Source organism: Cervus elaphus, chromosome 15 (genome assembly GCF_910594005.1).
Source record: "Cervus elaphus chromosome 15, mCerEla1.1, whole genome shotgun sequence".
In the NCBI taxonomy this organism is placed as follows: domain Eukaryota; kingdom Metazoa; phylum Chordata; class Mammalia; order Artiodactyla; family Cervidae; genus Cervus; species Cervus elaphus.
This window is the reverse complement of record NC_057829.1, coordinates 4169534-4194189: the sequence shown is the minus strand read 5'-3', so window position 1 is coordinate 4194189 and position 24656 is coordinate 4169534. Positions and strand designations below refer to the sequence as shown.

Sequence of the window (24656 nt, the reverse complement as noted above, 5' to 3'; positions counted from 1 at the left end):
TTGTTTTTAGCCTAAACTTTCTCAGGCCAGTGTATTGATAACAAGTATTTTAAATGAAATTCTCTTTTTCCTTAGTGGAAGATGTACAGGTGTCATGTTATAGAATTCTGACTAGCTTGTATGCTTTGGGAACCAGCAAGAGTATTTATGTGGAAAGGTAAGATTTTAAGAGCTTAACGTCTTACTAATAGTTTTTTTAGATGTTATAATTATTCACTTCAAGGATTTCACTTTATAACTTTTTCCTTAGTTATAAACTAAACAACCAGATTGATATGTTGAATTCCTTGGGAAGAATTAGCCAATCTTTAAGCTAAATGCTAAATTTGATTGATATGATGTTTACTGATATAACAAATGCCAATTTATGAATGAAAAATGTAAAGCAATAATGGTAAAGACCATATTTAATATAAAGTTTAAACTTTACAGCATTAATGAATCTTATAAAAGATTAAATATGGGTAGTTATTAAAGCAGTTTAATTTTTTCATAAGTTCTTAAGTTCAAGAGGGGAGGATTTGCAGGGTCGGAGGATGTGGACAGATCAAGTAAGATAAGCTGTCCCCACTGAACTGAAAAAAAGGGATCACTGGTAACTTCATTAAAAAATTTCTATGGAAGAGAGACGAAAAAGAAGGCTTTTTTTAACAGTTAAAATAAATAAAAAGACATGCTAATAAAAGACCAATAAATTAAGTAAATAAATCAAACAATATTCTGAGAGAGGAACATTGAATAGATGTAAATTATTCTCAAATTAATCTTAATTATAATACAATTTCAAGTAGATATTTGCTTTTTTACTGAACTTGAAAAAATAATTCAGAAGTTCATTAGGAAGAATAAATGCATGAGACTAGCCCATACAATTTTGAGAGAGAAAAATAAAAGAATAAATGTGTATGCATGTGGTCTACCAAATATTAAAACTTTTTTAAAATGGTAAAGTTGCAGTTACCAAGATATAGGAAACTAGATCAATGGAAAAAAAATAATTGATTTTTTCTAAATATTTTGGAAGTTTTATCTGCATTTTAAGTCAGTCTTTTTAAAAATAATTTTATGTGGCTCTAAAATATATTTTATCTTAAGGAAGTGTCATAATATATCGAAACATTCCTTCGTTTTTGACATGTAGCCCTTTTTCTCTTTTTCATTATCGTAAATAATGCTGAATCAGTGTTCCCAGTTTTCTGTGTGTATTTTCTTTTTATCAGAATTTGGAGATCTGGGTTAAAAAGTATGCATATATTAATGGTTTATGATACACATTTTGCTATCTTTTAAAAAACTGATTCAATTTATACTATAAAGTGTGCAAGAGGATTCTTACTTCCTCACGTTTCTCATTTCTGATTATTCTTTTTTACTATTTATAAATTTAATAGTTAAAATGGGGTATCATTTTTATTTTCAGATGCATTTCTCTGATTACTCGATATGGGTACTTTGTTATGTTTACTTTGCCATTTTTATTTATTTGATAAATTACCTTTTCTCATTTTTTGTCCATTTTTCTATTAGTTTGTTGTCTTACTCATTAGTAATAACCTTCCTATTTATTATTAACCTCTTGTCTGTTATTTCTCCTTGTTTTTATGATTTTTCACATTTTTATACCTTTATAGTGCTTATATATAAAACATAATGTGCAGATAGTTTTTATGTCATGAGAGTTATGAACTTTTATATAGTCAGATCTACCAATTATGTCATGTCTGTCTTCCTCTTAGTTTCATGATTTTAAAAAGTTTATACTATACCTTAACAGCTAGAAATTAAAATATTTGATCTCCTAGGTTTTTCATGTTTTCATTTGTCTAGATTTACTTTTTAATTCTTTTGTTCATTCACTAAATATTTACTAAATGTCAGATTCTGGGATACAACAGTGAACAGATAGATCCCTGCTCTCAAAGAGTTTATGTCAAGTGGAAGAGACAAAACAGAACAACTAAACTGATAAATGTTACAGTGGCAAGTTATTGTGTGTGAATAGCACACAATACAGAGAATTACATGAGGTAGTCAGGAATGTATTTTTTAAAACATGGTTTTTTGGACTCAAAACTTTCTTTACTCACTCAGTGGGAGACAAGTAGAAGGTAAGGCTAGGTTTGTGTCTAATAACTTTTGTTGTCTCAGTGAAGTATGATTTGAGTCTTTAGCCAAATCATAGTTGAAAAAACAAGCGTGAGAAGCCTGAGGAAGGCAGAGAATGTCTGAAATCGTTTGTTGTTCTTCAGTTGCTAAGTTGTGTCTAACTCATTGCGACCCCATGGACTGCAGCACACCAGGCTTCTCTGTCCTTCACTATCTCCCGGAGTTTGTTCAAATTCATGTCCATTGAGTTGGTGATGGTGTCTAACCATCTAATCCTCTGTTGCCCTCTTCTGAAATGATTCTCTCAGGGCTAAGAAGAGAATTTACTAGAAATGCATCTGAATTTCATGTTTCTGTTTGGTGTTATGTAGAATTTAAATTCAATTTTTAAATCATCCACTGTGTCTAACATAATGATTTATTAAATGTTTCTTTTATTCACTGATTTAAAATAAATTCAATCATACACTAAATGTGATAGGTTATATTTCTAGAATGTGTTCTAGAATAGATATTTCTAGAATTCTGTTCTATTATTTGATTTTTTGAATGATAAGAGCAGTACCATTTAGCCTAACTTATTAGTATTTTGTAATTTATTTTAATATCTGGTAGTCAAAATTCTCTTATACCTCACAGTTACTGTTATTGTTTTTTGCTATTCTTGCCTGGATATTTTTGTTGATAAAAATCTGGATCATTCTCTTAGAGTCTAAAAAAAGATACATGTGCATTTTATTCAGTTAACTTCACAATTGTAAAGTGATTTTGGGAGAATATAAAAATAAAAATTTGAAGGTGAATAAAAGGTATTTTGAAAAAATGATGCTATACTAAAAAATGTAGTTATTTTTATACAAGTCATTTAAAAGAAACATTGCTATTTCCAGAAAACAACACAAATGATCAAAATTAATCTGAGAATTACTATTTGAATTGGTATTTTAAAGTGAATCATTAAATAATTCAGAAGAATTATTAATGAAATAAAAGGACTAGCCCAATATCCTGGTGGCTCAGATGGTAAAAAATCTGCCTGCAATGCGGGAGACCAGTCTTCAGTCCCTGGGTTGGGAAGATCCCTGGAGAAGGGAACGGCAACCCACTCCAGTATTCTTGCCTGGAGAATCCCATGGACATAGGAGCCTGGTGGACTACAGTCCATGGGATTGCAGAGTCAGACACAACTGAACGACTACCGCTTTCATGCTTTGAATCAGATGTCAGGAAATAGATTACCTACCTTGGGGTCATACACGAAACATTTTAGGCTATTAAATTCTTAAACTGTCTCATTATTTTAAAACATTTATTGAACCTATATCGTGTACCAGATATTTTGCCATTCTGTCCTCAATTTTAGGTAAGGAAAGAAAAACTTGAAAAGTATAAGTAATTTTCCTACAGTGAGTGACACAGCATTAGGAGTAAGATCAGGACTTGGATCTGTATGAATAAAAGCCTGTGCTCTTTGTAATTTCTTGATGGCTTATTTTTAGTAATGCAATGTTATTAAAAGTTTAAATTGAACTTTACCTTATTCAGTTTCTTTCCATGAAGGGATATTTTCTCCTAGCAGAGTACATATCTAGTCATTTTAATTAAAGTATTAAATAATGAAGCATTATTTATTATTTTTTAGTAAGAAATTTAAAACTACCCAAGAGAATCATGTTATCTTGTCTTAACTTAATCCATTTTATTGACTTTTAAATTAAATATATATACAAAGTCATTTAAAGAGTTCATAATTTCCTGAACTCTCATATTATTCTATATTTAATAAACATTTAAGGTGCCAGTAAAGCCTTGGATTAAGTAGAAAACTGAGGGAGAGAGAGAATTTTAATATATCAGTGGCAGGAGAATTCTTGAATAAATTGATCACAGTTTGATTCCCAAGGCACCTCCTTCTCTTGAAAATGATAAATCAGTTTTAAGTGTTATCAATAGTCTTTAGCATCTAGTGTATTTTACTATTTCATAACTGAGTAATAATCTGAAATTACTTATATAACCCTGAAATTAATTATATATGGCAAATTTTCAGAAAGTTGTATGTGTGTTAGTATTAGTACTTTATTTTTTAAAATTTTTAATCAAAATCCATTTATTCATATGGCAAGAATTATTCCTTAGAGCACTGTGTTAAAAAAGAAAGAAAAGGAGGTCAAATGAAATGTCCAAACTAGTGGAGGCTTTTACAAGTGTGTTTGTTGTTGTGGTTGTTTTTGTCTGTACTGTTTTTAACTTCTCTTTAGCTGACAGGTAATTTAGCTTTAAAAAAAATGGTAAGGAACTTGCTATGGAAAGCATATGATATTTTGCAATATAGAGGTTGGATCTGAGGGGTAGTTTTTATCAGTAGCTCTATGATTGTCCTTCTTTTAGGTTGACTATGCCAATTTTAATATACCTTCTTCAGTTATTCACTTAGAAGACTTTAAAAATGTAAAGTTTCCATTTACAGGCAACGTTCTGCATTGGGAGAATGTCTGGCTGCTTTTGCTGGTGCCTTTCCTGTAGCATTTTTAGAAACTCACCTGGACAAGCACAATATTTACTCCATCTACAATACAAAGTCTTCGAGAGAGAGAGCAGGTAGCACAGAAGCATGTGTGGTACTTGATATTTGAAGCTAAAAATGAATGACATTTGTTGTATTTTACAACCATGATTTTTTAACGGGCTATTTTAATTTATCTCCAGTGCTATTTGTTCTTAAGTCGTATTATTTGAAATTTTTTGGAGTGTTTTATACTATCTCCATTGTTTTTCTGAAAGAAAATTAGTTTCTTTTAAATTAATAAACCACAGACAAGTTAACCCTCTTAATAATAAGACAGAATAATCAGCAGTATGGAAAAAATAGGTCACTCTAATTCAGTTTTCTCTTAAGGGTAGTCAGCACGTGTACAGTATTCTCATTTGTTATGATTATGGATTCATTGGAGAAGGAAATGGCAACCCACTCCAGTATTCTTGCCTGGAGAATCCTGTGGACAGAGGAGGCTGGTGGGCTGCTGTCCATGGGGTCGTACAGAGTAGGACACAACTGAAGCGACTTAGCAGCAACAGCATGGATTCATACTTTGCATTTTTCTCAGTTCACTTGGTATATCCATCTTATTGGGACAGTTATATTCTATGTGATTTTTTTCTAATAGTATTGTCCTCTAAGTCTGATAAACTATATTATATATTAGTTGTTTTCCAAAAACCTTGCAATCAGTCAGTTCAGTCACTCAGTCATGTCTGACTCTTTGCAACCCCATGGACTATAGCACGCCAGGCCTCTCTGTCTATCACCAGCTCCCAGAGCTGGCTCAAACTCATGTCCATTGAGTCAGTGATACCATCCAACCATCTCATCCTGTGTCATCCCCATATCCTCCTGCCTTCAATCTTCCCAGCATCAGGGTCTTTTCCAATGAGTCAGTTCTTTGCATCAGGTGGCCAAAGTGTTGGAGTTTCAGCTTCAGCATCAGTCCTTCCAATGAATGTTGAGGATTGATTTCCTTTAGGATGGATTGGTTAGATCTCCTTCAGTCCAAGGAACTGTCAAGAGTCTTCTCCAATACCATGGTTCAAAAGCATCAATTCTTCGCCACTCAGCTTTCTTTATAGTCCAACTCTCACATCCATACATGACTACTGGAAAAATCAGAGTCTTGGCGGACCTTTGTTGTCAAAGTAATGTCTCTGCTTTTTAATATGGTGTCTAGGTTGGTCATAACTTTTCTTCCAAGGAGCAAGCGTCTTTTAATTTCATGGCTGCAGTCACCACCTGCAGTGATTTTGGAGCCCCAAAAAAGAAAATCTGTCACTATTCCCACTGTTTCCCCATCTATTTGCCAAGAAGTGATGGGACCAGATGCCATGATCTTAGTTTTCTCAATGTTGAGTTTTAAGCCAACTTTTTGACTCTCCTCTTTCACTTTCATGAAGAGGCTCTTTAGTTCTTCTTCACTTTCTGCCGTAAGGGTGGTGCCATCTGCATATCTGAGGTTACTGATATTTCTCCCAGCAATCTTGATTCCAGCTTGTGCCTCATCCAGTCCAATATTTCTCATGATATACTTCTGCATATAAGATAAATAGGCAGGGTGGCAATATACAGCCTTTCCCTATTTTGAAGCAATCTGTTGTTCTACGTCCAGTTCTAACTGTTGCTTCCTGACCTGCATACAGATTTCTCAAGAGGCAGATCATGTGGTCTGGTATTCCCATCTTTCAGAATTTTCCACAGTTTGTTGTGATCCATACAGTCAAAGGCTTTGGCATAGTCAATAAAACAGAAGTAGATGTTGAGTTCCCCAAACTTGGACTAGAATATTTGCTGTTCACAAATGCATACGTCTCTGTTAATGAGAACATTTTGTGTAATTCATGTTTGTATGGTAGTTACTGGTTACACTAATTTTATAGTGAACTTTTCAAGTAAGAATGCTTTTTAAAAGTTGAATATTTATCATTTACTTTACCTAGTTTATGATTCTAATTTCATATCACAGAGAGGAAGCTAAAGGAAAATATGTTGACTATAACTTAGCAATATTTTTCTAGATAGTTGCACAATATATTTGTAAACAGTAAAACACAGTTAAATTTTGATTATAATATCTGTGTTAGCATGTCTTATTAAGTTGTCTTATTAAGGATTTTTGATCTTTTAATATTTTTGCAATGAATCAAGAATGAAGCAGATTATTATTTCATCACAGATCAGGAAATATACAGAGCCAATAATTTACCTGCTAATTTTTTATAATATACTCTTTTCATAACAAAGCAAAGGAATTGCATTTAATGATTCTCCTTCATTCACTTTTTACTCAAGTCATTCAACATATGATTGTTGGTAGGTGGAGGAGACATGATGCAAAGATGAATATGATTTGGTTCTTTTCCTCTGGGAGGTTCTAGCTGCATCAAGGGAGAGAAACTGATGAATATATGTGATAGAATTCACAATAAAGAACACTGGGGATGCAAAAAAGCAGTTTGAGCTAAGAGCACCTGGGAAGACTTAGCAAAGTTGGTACAATATTAGCCTTGAAATTAGGGACACTGAAACGCTAGTCCTTAGGGGAAACTTCAAGTACTTTGAGGTAGCGATAGCTTTCAGGGAAGAAAGAGAAAATATGAGGCAAGTATTGGAAAACCAAGAAGAGGTGAGGTAGGCTTTCCAGGTCAGGTAAGGAGTGGGGACTGTACCAGTGCAATAGGGCCCTTTCACTGGCTTTGAAAAGCAGAGTAACATGAGTAGATTTGCATTTTAGAAATCCATCATGATAGAAATAAGAGAGAGGAAGTAGTGTGTGTCATCAATTAGAAAATGACTGTGGTGATTCAGAAGAGATCTGATTGGATCAGGCCCCTTGGATGAAGTTTGTAGTGCAGAGGTTATGAGAAATCCTTGAGATAGAAGCATCTCCTATAGGAGATGAAGGAGCCTCACAGCCTAGAATTTCTTCCAGGTTTCTAGCCTGGGAGACTCACCAGACAACATTGTCCTCACCGAGATACTTCTAGTACAGTCTCAAAAGGTAGATTGGAGAGGAAAGGTCAAGTTTAAATTTAGACCCATTTGCAGTTTATTTGCTTTTTGACATATTCCTTATGAAGTGTGCATACACACACAAAGCTTTAGGAAATACGGCATTGAGAGTTAATTTGCCTGAACAGAATCTCATAGGAATGGCCAGAATTGCCTAGGCTAACATACAAGCTAAGAGAAGTGAGTTCAACACAAATCCCTAAAGAAAACCCACATATAAAAGTTCAGCAAGGTGAAAAGATTTCGTTAAAAAGAGGCTGACAAAATTTAGAAAAGAGTCAAGAAAGACTGAATGCATTGAAGTTAAGGAAAGGGGGATTTTTGAGGAAAAGGGAGTTTTGGTCAGTGATGTGAAATTTTACCTTATATAAGGATTTAAAAAAAAATTGTTTAGTGGTAGAAAGCAGAGCATTCACATCTGTGGCTAGGAGAGCACCTGGAAAGTGAACAGTCTGGGAGAGACCTAAGCATATGTATAGGCTGCTGGTGAGGAGACAATGGAGAAGGAGCTGAAAATGCAATCCTGAGCAAGGCATCTGCTGAAGTGTATTCTTGACATCAGGTCACAGGTGGAGCAGTGAACCTCAGAACTCCTTCCTCTGAAAAGGGGAATAGAGGTGAATGTGAAACCAGATGCACAAATCCTGGCCACATGAGAGCAGGCAGTTGGAGGGAGAGACATCTGATACTCCTGTTTGCTCTGAAGTACAAGGGATGGTCATTTGCTGATCTTCAGCTGGTGGAGTCGGGACTTGGGGGCAGAGAAAGTTTGAAATAGCTACCATGAGAAGAGGGAGTGGGATCCAGCTGAAGACGTGCCAGGTCTGGCTGAGTTTTGAAGCTCAGCATGAAATGATTGCTCATGTCTGTTATTAACAGTAGCCATGTGGCTGGTAGGTGACTTTGACTGAACATGTGTCACTTGTATGTGTGTTTCTCTAGCTCTTAATTTGCCTACTAACGTGGAAGATGTTTGTCCAAATATACCATCTTTGGAGAAGCTCATGGAAGAAATTGTGGACTTGGCTGAGTCCGGTATTCGCTACACTCAGATGCCACACGTAATGGAAGTTATCCTGCCCATGCTTTGTAGCTACATGTCTCGTTGGTGGGAGCATGGACCTGAGAATAATCCGGGAAGGGCTGAGATGTGCTGTACGGCTCTGAACTCAGAGCACATGAACACACTACTGGGCAATATCCTGAAAATCATATATAATAACTTGGGTATTGATGAGGGAGCCTGGATGAAGAGGTTAGCAGGTAAGACTGAGAAGGAATGTGCCATTTACATTTTGTTTTTGCAAAGGTTCGAAGTACAGAAGACTAGAATCTTCCTCTCTCAGTCTTGATTAATATTTGCTTCTGTACTCAAAAAATATTCTTGCTTATTTCTTTCATGCTGTTTGCTGTTCTTAAAAAGAAAAACAAAACTAGATTTAATCAGACATTGTGTAACTTTCCATATAGTTAGTACATTTAAGTGAGTAAACATTTTCTTAATTTGACCAATTGTGTGAAGATTAATCTTGCTAAGATTAATTATAACACAGCAATCAAAATTAATGATCTGTAGACAGAGACAAAAGTCAAACTGGATTTTCAACTCACCCACTTTTAGTAATCTGTCTTTGCAGGAGTCAGGGAGGATGGCACTATTTATATGGAGTAATTGGAAGCAATTTGAATGATCAGGCACTAGAGAATGGTTAAATAGGTTGTGTATATCCATATTCCAAAATATTATGCTTTCTTTAAATGTTAGGATTTCAATACTTTATGACTTAGAGAATATTCAGAATATCATGGAGGATTAAAAGAAGAGTTTTAAAAACTTGAGTTCGGAAGTATACATAAGAAGTTGTTTATTGACAGAATTCTCGCCCAAGTGCACCAATGTCTTATTAGTTTGGATAGGGTGATTTTGGTTCATTTTTAACATTTCTCTTTTATACATTTCCCCAATGCATCTATGTTATACTTACAGGGAAAAAATTCATTTTAAAAAAGGCTTAAAAAACAAACTTATCGTTACCAAATGGGAAAGGTTGCCGGGGTTGGGGGGGAAGGGATAAATTAGGAGTTTGGGATTAATGTGTACACACTACTATATATAAAATAGACAGTCAATAAGTACCTACTATATAGCAGAGGGAACTCTACAGTATTCTGTAATAACCTATATGGGAAAGGAGTCTGAAAAAGACTGGATATATGTATATGTATAGATGAATCACTTTGCAGTACACCTGAAACTAATACAACATTGTAAATCAATTATACTCCAATATAAGATAAAAATTAAATTTAAAAAATGGCCTAATCAAGCTTACAACTGTTGTTAACAGCTTCAACTGTTACTAAATAAAAAGGCAGTATTGTATGTAATCTAACTCTTCCTTTGGAACAAAGATGAAGACAGTTAAAGTGTAATGGCATAGTGGTTATATAGTAGTAGGTATGTGATCTCATAGAATTATTCAGTATGTATCTCTTCTTTAAAAAAAAAAAAAGAGGGGGCCAGGGGACTTTTTCCATTTGGGGAATTTTCTTCTTTGTGGGAAAGTAATTGATTTCCAAAGTGAATGAATGTTTTTTTTTTAAATTCTCAATTAGCTACCAATTTCTTTTTGAAAGCAAGGAAGCACATCAAATTCAATTCAGTAATCATTTTTGAGCAGCAGCTATGTAATTAGGTTTGGGACTAGAAAAGGGGCTGAAGCATGGGCTGAATTCTGAAGGAAGCCATGTGCTGGAGGAGAGGGAGGCTTAATCATGCTACAATTGTAATGACCATCTAATCCTCATTTAATGAATGTTTATGCAGAATGGAATATTAATATCTGTCTTCAAACAGTGTTTTCCCAGCCTATTATAAATAAAGTGAAACCTCAGCTCTTGAAAACTCATTTCTTGCCATTAATGGAGAAGCTCAAGAAAAAGGCAGCGATGGTGGTATCAGAAGAGGACCATCTGAAATCTGAGGCCAGGGGAGATATGTCTGAAGCTGAACTTCTCATCCTAGATGAGTTCACCACACTGGCCAGAGATCTCTATGCCTTCTATCCACTCCTGATTAGATTTGTGGACTATAACAGGTAGACCAGCAGTCCCGAACTTTTTTGGCACCAGGGACTAGTTTCATAGGAAATAATTTTTTGATGTACCTGGGGTTGGGTTGAGGGTGATAGTTTTGGGATGATTCAAGCACATTACATTTATTGTGTACTTTATTTCTATTATTATTGCATAGTGATATGTAATGAAATAATTATGCAACTCACCATGATGCAGAATCACTGGGAGCCTTGAGTTTGTGTTTCTGCAAATAAGGGGTACTTCCCTGGTGGCTCCATGGTGAAGAATCTGCCTGCTAATGCAGAAGACATCGATTTGATCCATGAGTCGGGAAGATCCCTTAGAGAAGGAAATGGCAATTCACTGTAGTATTCTTGCCTGGGAAATCCCATGGACAGAGGAGCCTGGTGGGCTACAGTCCATGGGGTTGCAAAAGAGTCAGACACGACTTGGTGACTAAACAGCAACAGCCTAAAAGGAGTACACAACAGAGATCTCTCGCATGTGCAGTTTACAGTGGAGTTCTAATGCCACTGATGCTGTGACAGGAGGCAGAGCTCAGGCGATAGTGAGAGTGATGGGGAGCAGCTGTAAATACAGATGAATCTTTGCTCGCTTGCCTGCAGCTCACCTCCTTCTTTGCAGCCTGGTTCCTAACAGGCCATGGATTGGTAGCAGTCCATGGATTGGGGACCCTTGAGGTAGAATGCTCAAAAGTGATTTAATGTCTCTAATTCAGTCATAACATTACTGGGTTCATATGTCCCGGTGGAATTGCTTCATTCACTGCTAGCAATGAGATTTTGCCTGAGGATGACATTACCAGATGTTTGTAGATAAGTGAATTTCGGCAAGCAAAAATTACAATTGGAGATCCCCTTCTGGAGCAGTCCACCTCTCACATGTGAAAGCTAGCAGTTTGTCGGTTACAATGTTTACATTATTTTAAACGTTACAACTGTACACTGATCCATTTATGAGCTCTGTGGGCAAGCGCGATTGCCCTCAGTTTACTTGGTTTCGAACTTAACTTTGGGAGGTGATTTTTTTTTTATTAACTTGAAGAAGTAACTGAAGTACCACTTTATTATATGATCCAGGGCAAAGTGGCTGAAAGAGCCTAACCAAGAAGCAGAAGATCTTTTCCGCATGGTTGCTGAGGTGTTTATCTACTGGTCAAAATCCCATGTAAGTAGGAAAATATTGACAGTGCTTATATGTTAAGGACTTTCAAAATTTAATCAATTTTCCAATTCCCTTAGTTAATACCAATCACAGTTTCTCAAGCTTGTCTCATATGTATCATTAAACTGGTGAGAAGAGAGACAAGGTTTCCCTGGGGAGTTTGAGGCAGTATAAGCCTTCTGTTGAGTTTTGTAAGTATTCTTCAGTCACAGAGATTTTTAATTGCCCTGAGTATTTATTATAAGCAGTAGGTTTTTAGATGAATGCCCAATGATACTTTTAAGAATAAGAAAAAATCTCAATATGCGCTTTTGAATTCCATGAATATATTTAAAACACAAATCTTTTCAGTTCAGTTCAGTTCAGTCGCTCAGTTGTGTCTGACTCTGCAACCCCATGGACTGCAGCACGCCAGGCTTCCCTGTCCATCACCAACTCCCAGAGCTAACTCAAACTCATGTCCATGGAGTCGGTGATACCATCCAACCATCTCATCCTCTGTTGTCCCCTTCTCCTCCTACATTCAGTCTTTCCCAGCATCAGGGTCTTTTCCAGTAAGTCAGTTCTTTGCATCAGGTGGCCAAAGTATTGAAGTTTCAGTTTCAGCATCAGTCCTTCCAGTGAATATTCAGGACTGATTTCCTTTAGGATGGACTGGTTGTATCTCCTGGTAGTCCAAGGGACTCTCAAGAGTCTTCTCCAACTCCATAGTTCAAAAGCATTAATTCTTTGGCACTCAGGTTTTTTTATAGTCCAACTCACACATGACTAGTGGAAAAACCGTAGCTTGGACTAGATGGACCTTTGTTAGCAAAGTAATGTCTCTGATCTTTAATATGCTGTCTAGGTTGGTCACAGTTTTGTTTTGTTTTGTTTTTTCCCAAGGAACAAGCGTCTTTTAATTTCATGGCTGCAGTCACCACCTGCAGTGATTTTGGAGCCCCTCAAAATAAAGTCTCATTGTTTGTTTCCCCATATATATTCTAATCCAAATTTTTAAAGGTGAAACTATATAAGTATCCATAATATTAATAGTAAAATTAGAATGTTAATATGAGCTGGATGAAAATTGAGGCTTAGTCTATTCTCTGTCCTCAATAGAAATCTTTTATTACTTATCAATTATTAATATATGTAGATGCTTACTATGAAGCTGTTTTGTTCAGGTTTTGCTTCCTCAAAAAAGAAGGACAAGCAGCTATATTGTTAGCCTCTCTATTAAAACTCTATGGTTTCTGCTCTTATTCCATATTTGCTTTAACTACTACCACTGCTTAAACACTTGACTTTGCTGGTGTTTTTATGTTCCTAAATTTAAAGTGAATAAAATAATGTTAGGGTACATGAAAAAGTGCTTAAAATATCTGACAGAAAGTTGTGTTATAGTTGTGCTTGCCTTTAGTAATTCTGTGTTTATTCCAAAAGCAGTACATATGCTTTTCATCAAGTAGTTGGAGTTCGAGTATTCATTTTATCCACTGGTGGCTGTGTGACTTGTTTACTTAAATTTCCTAAATCTTAGTTTTCCCATCTTTAAAGCACCCATATTTCTATCTTAGTTCCCAGAATTGATGTTCCCAGCCAGGCACCCTCACTGGATATTCAACAACTATTTGTTTCCTTTCTTTATGTCTTATAAATTAAATTACTACTTATCTTGGTAGAAACTTTGGGGTCCTGTGTAATTTCTAATTATTTGAACTTCTTATCTCTGTGGTTTTAATTGAAACTTCCTTTGGAACTTCTCAGAATTTCAAAAGGGAGGAGCAGAACTTCGTGGTGCAGAATGAAATCAACAATATGTCTTTCCTTATTATGGACACCAAGTCAAAGATGTCCAAGGTATGCTCTATAATCTGTTTTGTGTTCTAGGAAATGTTTGAATATAATGTTCATTTGTTGAATAGATTGATATTTTTTAGATCTTGAAGGTTTATACCTGGAATTTGATAGGTTTGATAATATTGTTTACTGACTAAACACACACCCACACAGGTTTAAGGATACCTAGGACTTGTAATCAGGTGTGGTAAGATATATAGACGTGGAAATGACTATCAGGGAGGAAGAAGATTTTATTCACAGTCCCCTGGAAGCAGAAGGGTCAGTCATGAGGCAGAGGGAGGAAGGCGAGAATGTGAACAAGAACCTTTATTATGGTTTCTGTGGGAAGGAGCAGGCAAGGTAGGATAAGAAGGTTTAGAATTGGATGGTTTGAATAATTTCAGTGGGCTCTGGGATTTTGGGACTGTTCCTATTTGTCTGGTGCCTGGTGCTTGGTGATGACGGCAGGTGGACTGAGGTTCAGGTAAAGGAGGTGATTGGAGGACAAGGACTCTGGATTGACTGGTTTGTCTGTGAAAGATGTGCTTACAGGCAAGTAATTTTGTATCTCTAGGAATTGACTAGCTCTGGGAGGAGCAATCAAAGATCAGCAATGCCCACGATATCAAAGCATCAGAATAAATAAGGCATGCTTAATAGATGTACACATTCACAAAATTGCCAGTCAGTATGATGTACATATAATTAGTCAATGATATGTATTCATCAAGGGTAAATATATGTATGTATATACACCTCAAAATAATTAGCTGCATTGTTTAAGAAAGAACCACATGATAAATTCCAAATTTTCATACATGAAATGGAAATTTTTGTTTTCTCTATCACTCAAGTTGGGAACTGGCATGTGTGCATAGTTGCTCAGTCATTTCCAAGTCTGCAGAGGACCTTTCAAAACACTGAAAAACATATGCTTTTATTGTTTGCATTACCACTAAATAAGAAGATGAATATATTACATGGGATAGCACACAAGGTATGCTAGTGAATGGTCAAAGATGCAAAATAGTATGACACTCTAGCCAAGGAAGTCAGTCTCTACCAACTCAACAAATTACTGAAGAGTGATGCCTTGGGAGAAGAGAGATGATACCCCACAGAATCCCAGGAGTTCATCTGATTTGTTCTGTTAATGATCACTGGGAAAATAAAACAGCATCACCCAATACTCTAGTCTTATTTAGAGTTGTAATTACATGTATTTGACACGACTAGACATGAACTTGAATCTAATGCTAGCTGAAGCTTGACATCTCTAGTTGTCTGACTGCTAGGGATTATCATTTTGTGTGTCTATGTTATTGAAACTCTCATAAAATATGACAAATTTTCTTTTCTCTGGGAAGACAATAAGCCTGAAGAGTAAGGAGTTGCTCCTTTGGAAGATGGTATACTAAGAGTATACATTTCACAGGGGTATTTTGAATTGAAAACTGTTAGTGAATCACTTTGTTTTGTCATTATGTTGTCAGTTTAGACCAGTGTTAACAGAGGCATTAGAGAGAGGCCATAAGAGGCCAGGGATTCTTCAATATTGGCAAATCAGTCAATGTGATACACCACATTAACAAAGTGAAACATAAAAACCACATGATTATCTCAATAGATACATTGAAATCCTTTGATAAAATTCAACATCCATTTATGATAAAAAAAAAAAACCCGTTTAGAAAGCAGGCATAGAAGAAACATACCTCAACATAATAAGAGCCATATATGATAAACCCACAGCAAACATTATCCTCAGTGATGAAAAATTGAAAGCATTTCCCCTAAAGTCAGGAACAAGACAATGATACTCACTCTCACCATTACTATTCAACATAGTTTTGGAAATTTTAGCCACAGCAATCAGAGAAGAAAAAGAAATAAAAGGAACCCAGATTGGAAAAGAAGAAGTAAAACTCTCCCTGTTTACAGATGACATGATCCTCTACATAGAAAACCCTAAAGACTCCAGCAGATTTGAACTGTGGTGTTGGAGAAGACTCTTGAGAGTCCCTTGGACTTCAGGGAGATCCAACCAGTCCATCCTAAAGGAGATCAGTCCCGGGTGTTCATTGGAAGGACTGATGTTGAAGTTGAAACTCCAGTACTTTGGCCACCTGATGCGAAGAGCTGACTCATTTGAAAAGACCCTGATGCTGGGAAAGATTGAGGGCAGGAGAAGGGGATGACAGAGGATGAGATGGTTGGATGGCATCACTGACTCAATGGACATGGATTTGGGTAGACTCCGGGAGTTGGTGATGGACAGGGAGGCCTGGCGTGCTGTGGTTCATGGGGTCTCAAAGAGTCAGACACAACTGAACAACTGAACTGAACTGAATCAATGAATATAGCAAAGTTGCAGGATATAAAATTAACATACAGAAATCCCTTGCATTCTTATACACTAACAGTGAGAAAACAGAAAGAGAAATTAAGGAAACAATTCCATTAAATGAAAAGAATAAAATACTTAAGAATAAATCTACCTAAAGAAACAAAAGACCTATATATAGAAAACTATAAAACACTGATGAAAGAAATCAAAGAGGACACAAATAGATGGAGAAATATACCATGTTCATGGATCAGAAGAATCAATATAGTGAAAATGAGTATACTACCCAAAGCAATCTATAGATTCAATGCAATCCCTATCAAGCTACCAACAGTAGTTCTCAGAGAACTAGAACAAATAATTTCACAATTTGTATGGAAATACAAAAAAACGTCGAATAGCCAAAGCAATCTTGAGAAAGAAGAATGGAACCAGAGGAATCAACTTGCCTGACTTCAGGCTATAATACAAAGCCACAGTCATCAAGACAGTGTGGTACTGGCACAATGACAGAAACATAGATCAAAGGAACAAAATAGAAAGCCCAGAGATAAATCCATGCACCTATGGACACCTTATCTTTGACAAAGGAGGCAAGAATATACAATGGAAAAGAAACAATCTCTTTAACAAGTGGTGCTGGGAAAACTGATCAACCGCTTGTAAAAGAATGAAACTAATACACTTTCTAATACCATACACAAAAATAAACCCAAAATGGATTAAAGATCTAAATGTAAGGCCAGAAACTATAAAACTCCTAGAGGAAAACATAGGCAAAACACTCTCTGACGTAAATCATAGCAGGATCCTTTATGACCCACCTCCCAGAGTAATGGGAATAAAAGCAAAAATAAACAAATGGGACCTAATTAAACTTAAAAGCTTTTGCACAACAAAGAAAACTATAAGCAAGGTGAAAAGACAACCTTCAGAATGGGATAAAATAATAGCAAATGAAGCAACTGACAAAAGAATTAATCTGAAAAATATACAAGCAACTCCTACAGCTCAATTCCAGAAAAATAAGCGACCTAGTCAAAAAATGGGCCTAAGAACTAAACAGACATTTCTCCAAAGAAGACATACAGATGGCTAACAAACACATGAAAAGATGCTCAATATCATTCATTATCAGAGAAATGCAAATCAAAACCACAATGAGGTACCAGCTCATGCTGGTCAGAATGGCTGCTATCAAAATGTCTACAAACTATAAATGCTGGAGAGGGTGCGGAAAAAAAGGAACCCTCTAACTCTGTTAGTGGGAATGTAAAACTAGTACAGCCACTATGGAAAACAGAGTGGAGATTCCTTAAAAAACTGGAAATGGAACTGCCATATGACCCAGCAATCCCACTGCTGGGCATACACACAGAGGAAACCAGAATTGAAAGAGACACATGTACCCCAATGTTCATCACACCACTGTTTACAATAGTCAGGACATGGAAGCAACCTAGATGTCCATCGGCAGATGAATGGATAAGAACGCTCTGGTTCATATACACAATGGAATATTACTCAGCCGTTAAAAAGAATATGCATTTGAATCAGTTCTAATGAGGTGGATGAAACTGGAGCCTATTATACAGAGTGAAGTTAGTGAGAAAGAAAAAACACCAATACAATATATTGATCCATATATATGGAATTTAGAAAGATGGTAACAATGACCCTGTATTTGAGACAGCAAAAGAGACACAGATGTATAGAACAGACTTTTGGACTCTGTGGGAGAAGGTGAGGGTGGGATGATTTGAGAGAATAGCATTGAAACATGTATATTATCATATGTGAAGTAGATCACCAGGAACTCCTTATGAACAGAGATTGAGACCAAATACAAACACCAACCAAGAGACAAATTGTCACATATCAAGTCTTGAGCTAGTCCCTCAAGCAGGGATAATCACTATGTGTATGGAGTACCATTTCTAAAATTAGAAGAGGATTGTAAGTTGGCCAGCAGACCAATATGGAATAAGGTAATCTGGAATAGGGAAGCTCAGTTTGACCTAAAGCAAAATATCTGTAGCTTAGAGAGAGGCTAGTGTATAGATAGTTGGCCATAATACTTGGGTAGTTCTAGTTTTCTTATATTTTGAGGAACCTGCATGCAGTTCCACAATGGTTGAACCAATTTGCATTCCCACTAATAGTGCACAAGGGTTCCCTTTCTTCCACTTTGTCGCCAAAACTTGTATCTTTTGTCTTTTTGATGTATAGTCTCACTTTTATACTTCATATATCTAAAAATGTTTAAATCATCTATGATTTTGGTTGTTTCTACTTTGGGAGAGTTGTAGGCCTTTTCATTGGGAGAAAACTAGAAAATTCTTCCCTTTTTCTTGGTCCTCTATTAAATTTTAGATCATTTTAGGTGAAATTGTTGGAGCTATATTTGTGGTGTGTGTGAAAGAAAGATGGAAATACACACACAGAGATTTATTTAAGATAGAATTTGTCCTACTTTCCTCCTTAACTATGCTGTTGGCAGAAATAATAAACAATCTATTAATAGGAATAAACAGGAATTTTATCAGAACCAAACAGAACTGTAACCTGGGAGACACAGATTCAAGAAGCACTTGTCAGAGTTGTGTTCTGCCATACTGCAAAATGCAGGAGACTAACAAAGGCAAACACCAGAAAATGACTTAAGTTGTTTGTCAAGAATTATGATTGGAGCTGGCAAGAAGTAAGTGTGCTTGTTAAGTAAGGATTGGTTGGGATCTGAAATAGTTGCATAGTTACCAGAGGAGGTCTTGAGACTATAAGGTTATAGCTGGAAGCTGCTAGCAGATCTTGTTTTGAGGGTGGCTGGTGGTGTCCTTGAGTCTGGTACAGTTCAGAAAATTCAGGTTCTCAGTAATGCAGGATCGAGTCTCCAATCACATTCACAGTGGCCGCTGAGCTCCATTTTGGATGCCTGAATGATTGTTACTCTATTTTAATTTTTTAAATGTATTATTTTCTTTAATGGTTAAAGCAGATGTGCAATGAGTGTTTGACGGGCCACAAAACAAGCTGTTCTGGTTAACGTAAAATTTCAGTTAAATTATGTATAACTTAAGAATGACTTCCCCAGATATCAATATCTGAAATTTTCTTCCATCAGTGCCTACATATTGACCACGTTATTGTGTATTCATGTCTGATTCAAATGTTAGGTAATGGATTGAAAATAAAATATGTGCATTCAGTAACTATAGCAGTTCGGGTTCAAATTATTGAGCAGCTCCTATGAGTCAGGCACAGTGCTTAGTTCTGTATACAGAAAGGAACAAAATAGGTTTGACTACTTCCCTAATGGAGCTCCAAAGTCTGGGGAGGAAATGCACTGAACAAGCAAAACCAACACATACAGATGTCCATGAGGATATTTGGTTTTGTGTATATTTAATTTCTTCATAGCAACAGTGGACTGTTATCATCTGTAAATGTTCAAAGATATATTAACTATTCTTTTTGGTTTATAGATTTCCTGTGGTATAGAAAACAAGATTACATAATATTTTAAGCATAAGTAGAATTAATTTTTCTAATATTTCTCAAAATTGAACAATGTAGAGTTGCCTTTAGTGTTGATTTAAATTATTTTTATTATAATGTCACCTAAATATTTATAAATATCAAACCAAGTTTAAGTTCCATTTACTTATGCAGCCATAAAGCTAAAAGAGCTTTAAAAGTTAAAAATCAAAGAAAATTTCAACACTAATAAAATGTAGGTTTTAATGTATTAATATTTAGTAATATTGTTTTTCTAAGACCAAATTACCAGTGTTGGATAGAAATATGTTTGCATAATTTGTTTAATTTTTAGGATGGTGGTTCCTCATATGGGTTGATTATTTTAATCACTGTGGCTATGTTTCCTTTTAGCAAAGAGCTCATTCAAAACCACTAATTCATTATTTTTATAGATTAATGAATTTAAGAGTACAAATAATTATTCATTGCACTTTTTTATGAAACTTAGTGAGAATAATCTCTTACAAATTGGTACAGATAAAAGTGGGATCTGTGCAATAAGTGGTCTTCCCAAGTGGCATTAGTGATAAAGAATCTGCCTGCCAATGCAAAAGACATAAGAGACATGGGTTTGATCCCTGGACCAGAAAGATCCCTAGAGTAGGAAATGGCAACCCACTCTAGTATTCTTGCCTAGAGAATCCCCATGGACAGAGGAGCCTGGTGGGTTATAGTCTATAGGGTCGCAAAGAGTTGGACACGACTGAAGCTATAAGTACATATCTTTGGAAAGTGAATATGATTCTTACTACTATGGTTCAGATTTAATAGATTATATATATATATCAATATATGCTATATATGTAATGACATGATACATGATATAATATATGTGATATTATTAACATATCAGCTACTGTCACTACATGATTTAAGTTGTTTCACAACTTTTGCTATGCAAAAAACTTCTTTCAGTATCATGTTGTGATATATTTTGCCTTCTTTGGGGGAAGACAAATCATTTGTATATTAAATTATTTTCTGTTTTTTTCTCAGCTCAAAACTGTTGCACTATATCATTATCATAAAAGTATCTTTAATGTTTGATTTTTTGCTACAAAGAAATTTAGCATATACGAACAAAGGTATATGGGACAGTTGTTTTAATTTTAGTCTTCGAATGTACCCTCTAAATAGAAAAAAGGATCCTCACTACCCAGTGAAAAGTAGACTCCATAATTTGAGGTAACCCTGGCACAAGCATGGTTTCAACAGAATTACAAGGGAACTCTGAAGTATCATGGCTGTGCTCAGTTGTAAGCAAGTCACCCAGAGATAATCCTAATTATTTAAGTAACACTGATTAGTATATTATTAATATGTCTCTTTCTGTTAGATGGGGATTAAGGCCTTAGAGAGACAAGTGTTCAGTCTATGTAAAACGCAAATAAGTGTTTGAGAGTTTTATATATGCTGTGTGTGTGTGTGCGACAAAGCAAGCATTTGTCAAAGCAAAAACCATTTATTCTTACATTTTTTTCCTCTTAAGCATTGATAATTATATAACATACAGTATCTGAAAGTACCATGAATTTTTCATACATCTATATGCCTCTCTAAAATTACAATGTGCAGTTTCCTTCTGAAATTATATAGAAGAAATTCCCTGTTGGTCCAGTGGTTAGGACTCCACGCTTCCACTGGCGGGGGCTTAGGTTGAATCTCTGGCCGGGGAACTAATATTCTTCAAGTCACATGGTGTGGCCAGACTAAAAACAAAAACAAACCAACAAAATAATAACCCTTTTTTGTTCTTTAAAAAACAATTATATAGAAATGCCTACTGGGGAATTATAGTGACTTGAGAATCTGAGAGTAGGACTTACAATCAGCAAGAGATGCTGAAAAGGAAAGAGAAGAGGTATCCTCAGTAGAATTTTCAAAAACAGGGACCAGCAGAAAATGAGGAAGATGAAAACCATAGTCAGTTAGAAAAGGCTCATGAATCCTGAGACAAGAAATTGTTGCAGATTCCAATGTTTGTCTTTGTTCCATAGGCAGCTGTTTCTGATCAGGAAAGGAAGAAAATGAAGCGCAAAGGGGACCGATATTCCATGCAGACCTCTCTTATTGTGGCCGCTCTGAAGCGGTTACTACCCATTGGGTTGAACATCTGTGCCCCTGGGGACCAGGAGCTCATTGCTCTGGCCAAAAATCGCTTTAGTCTGGTAAGGCTTCTGTTCCTCCCATTGGGAAAGATCATTTGACTTCCAGCACCTCAAGTGTTTGGATTCCTTTGTCTCACTCTTCTGTGTCAATGTTTCTTTTCATTGAAGGCTTTATTAACCAGTTTTTCTATATAGTCCCTAGGACTCAGATACAGAGATGGCCTAATATTTTTTTGGAGGCTGTTTTTATTTCTAAATTATGTTAATAACCTCAAGGGTATATTCACACACCAAATGGAAAGATGGCAGCAAGTCACTAGTAGTGGGGGAAGAAATGGATTTCATATAAACTCCTATATCAAATTTGTGATGAGAGGTATCTGCAGAATGATGATGGGTATTTTTTCATAAATGCATAATGTGTTAGGTTAGATGCATAATGTGTTATGCTGATCGTGGGTGGATACAATGTTGACTTTTAAATCAGTTTTTCTCCTTTGTGAGCATCAAGATTGAAGTTCTCAAGATTTCTTGATGGCCTTCAATTTTCCTCTATGGCTACACATAGAGAATGCAGTTTTTTGAAAATAGGCATGCTGTGTTATATACATGTAAAATAAAAGGTATATTCTCCCTCCCACACTGAGGAGCCTCTCTGTATCTCCACAGTTTGAGACCCTCCTGTGAGCAAGTTGAGGGGAGGTTGTGGCCATGGGGGCTGCAAGGATGCAGGCCTATTGGCTGTTGTTTAATATTTGCTTCTCAGGCTTTGCTCCTCATGATTACTGGATATTTGTAGATGTTATTGGCTAAAATGACTTCATGGAGATTTTAGAGACCTAAGATTTTAGAGACCTTACTGGAGACCGCCCTATGTTGGAACCTAAGGGAATATGCCTCTGTTCTACTTCTTGTGACCTGGAAATTCAGTTGCATTAAATCTAGTGAACTTTCAGTGAAGTTCAGTTAGGCGGTTGTCTTGTTTCAAGTCCCAGCAGTATCAAAGAATTACCTGAGCAATAATCCCCCAGATTTATGGCATGTATTAAATCCTATAAAGATGTTTGTTCAGACATAGACTATTTCAAAAGAAGTTGGAGTTACTTCTATTGACTTGTGACCATGGATGCATTATAAGACTTCTTTTAGGTAACATTTATTTCTTGACAGAAAGACACTGAGGATGAAGTTCGAGATATAATCCGCAGTAATATTCACTTACAAGGCAAGGTAAGCCCAATATTATTCAAAAGGACACTTAGCACCTATAAACTATATAGTTAATCTCTCTTTAGAAGAAATACTCCAAATAATGTTACTTTAACAAGTAAGATAGTGAAAATATATCATCTTAATCATTCATTATTCTGCTTGCAAATCCTTTTGAATTAATGTCTCTCAAAATAACAAAAGACGTATTTCTAAAGTAGATCACCAGAGACTGTCAAACTTTGTTAAAAAAAAAAAAAAAGGATGGCGCCAGTTGAAATAAAAGTTGGGAATTTCCTTCATATAGCTGAATTTGAGGACTTTTGTGACACAGAGACAGTTGTCTATGAAAATTTGATGTTTTACACCTAGTTCTCAGAAATTAAATATTTATTTAAGAGTCATTAGCACATAGAAGATAGTAAGAATTACTGTAATAGGAAAGCCAGTGTACATTTAGAAGAGAAACATGAATGGAAATCATTATAACATGTAGTTTTTAACTGTGGGTAAAATGTTTGCTCTAAGTAGTTTTTGTAGTCAAAGTATTTACCATTATTTGGAAATGCTTTCATAGTAGTGGATTAACTATTCATTTGTTTACTGGACCAGTTATTTAATATGAGAAGTCTTGCAGTTTGTTATCTTGACTCAACTATTTGCTTCTATTCAGATGTCCCTTCTGAGGATTTTTTAAATTATGAAAATGTCCAAATGTCAAAAAGTATTGATTATAGTATAATGTATCCCTTTCTGGGTATTAAAATGTTTCTTTCCAAATATCCAAGCCATATTCATTTTTTTAACACTTCAGAATATAATGTGATAAAGGTGTGATGTGCTTTTGCAATATTTGCAATGCACAGAAATTATTTAGGGCAGATTTCATGTGCACTTGTTTATGAACTCTGTCATTCATTTAATTTTAATTTTAACAGAGTAGGAATTTAATTCCCATACAAGCTTGATGTCTTTGCAGATAAAAGCAAAAAGATTTTGAACATTATTCAAAATATTTATAAAGCCTCCAGCTGAACTTCAAGTTTATACATGAATGTTTGAGGAGATCATGTGTCACTGAAAGGATCTCAAGATTTCTAGGGAATTTGGGCTCATGCTTTGAGAACCATAGTCCCAAATAGAGACAGGAAGTATTTAGTACCTCTTAAGTAGGTGTTTATACCACTCTCAGGAAACAGCAACTAAAAAGTTATGTCTTGGATAAGCAGGAGGAAATCCTTCCATTATATTCTAGAGGTTACTTATAGGAATACTTTGGACAATGTATGTTGTATATTGTGGTATCAGCAAGAAAGAGAAGAGCTGAGAAGGATGAACATGTATAATCAGTATTTCATCTCCCAATGAATAAAATCTGAAAGTAATGACATAATGAATACTTATTCTTTGTGACATTTCATTATAGAATTTTTATACTAAGGGTTGGGCCCTCATATATATGGATTTACAAACAATGAGTTCTTTTGTTCTCAGCTCCTTCTTGAACACATTGTCTTAAAATTGTAGGACTGGTAATCCTGGGGACAAGAGGGGGTAATTTTATATTTAAGAATAAAATCTGTAAGTCCAGTAGTCCTAAGATGAAAAAAAGTATATGAAGAAAAAGCATTTTGTTTTATCAAAGGACAAATAGGTGTTGACAAGTCATTCAGTGTACAAAGTTCTGCCTCCGACTAGATAA

General features: G+C 35.5%; 1 protein-coding gene across 12 annotated transcripts in view; it reads left to right on the top strand.

Moving 5' to 3' along the window:
* Nucleotides 1-24656, top strand: part of RYR2 (ryanodine receptor 2) — a 794016-nt gene that overhangs the window by 638259 nt on the left and 131101 nt on the right. For all 12 annotated transcript variants that reach the window (XM_043925904.1, XM_043925902.1, XM_043925903.1 and 9 more), the window contains exons 66-73: nt 76-157; nt 4577-4707; nt 8609-8929; nt 10524-10764; nt 11845-11932; nt 13679-13771; nt 21635-21805; nt 22916-22975. In XM_043925904.1, the coding sequence (XP_043781839.1) occupies nt 76-157; nt 4577-4707; nt 8609-8929; nt 10524-10764; nt 11845-11932; nt 13679-13771; nt 21635-21805; nt 22916-22975 (1187 nt within the window). The remainder of the gene's footprint in view (nt 1-75; nt 158-4576; nt 4708-8608; nt 8930-10523; nt 10765-11844; nt 11933-13678; nt 13772-21634; nt 21806-22915; nt 22976-24656) is intronic.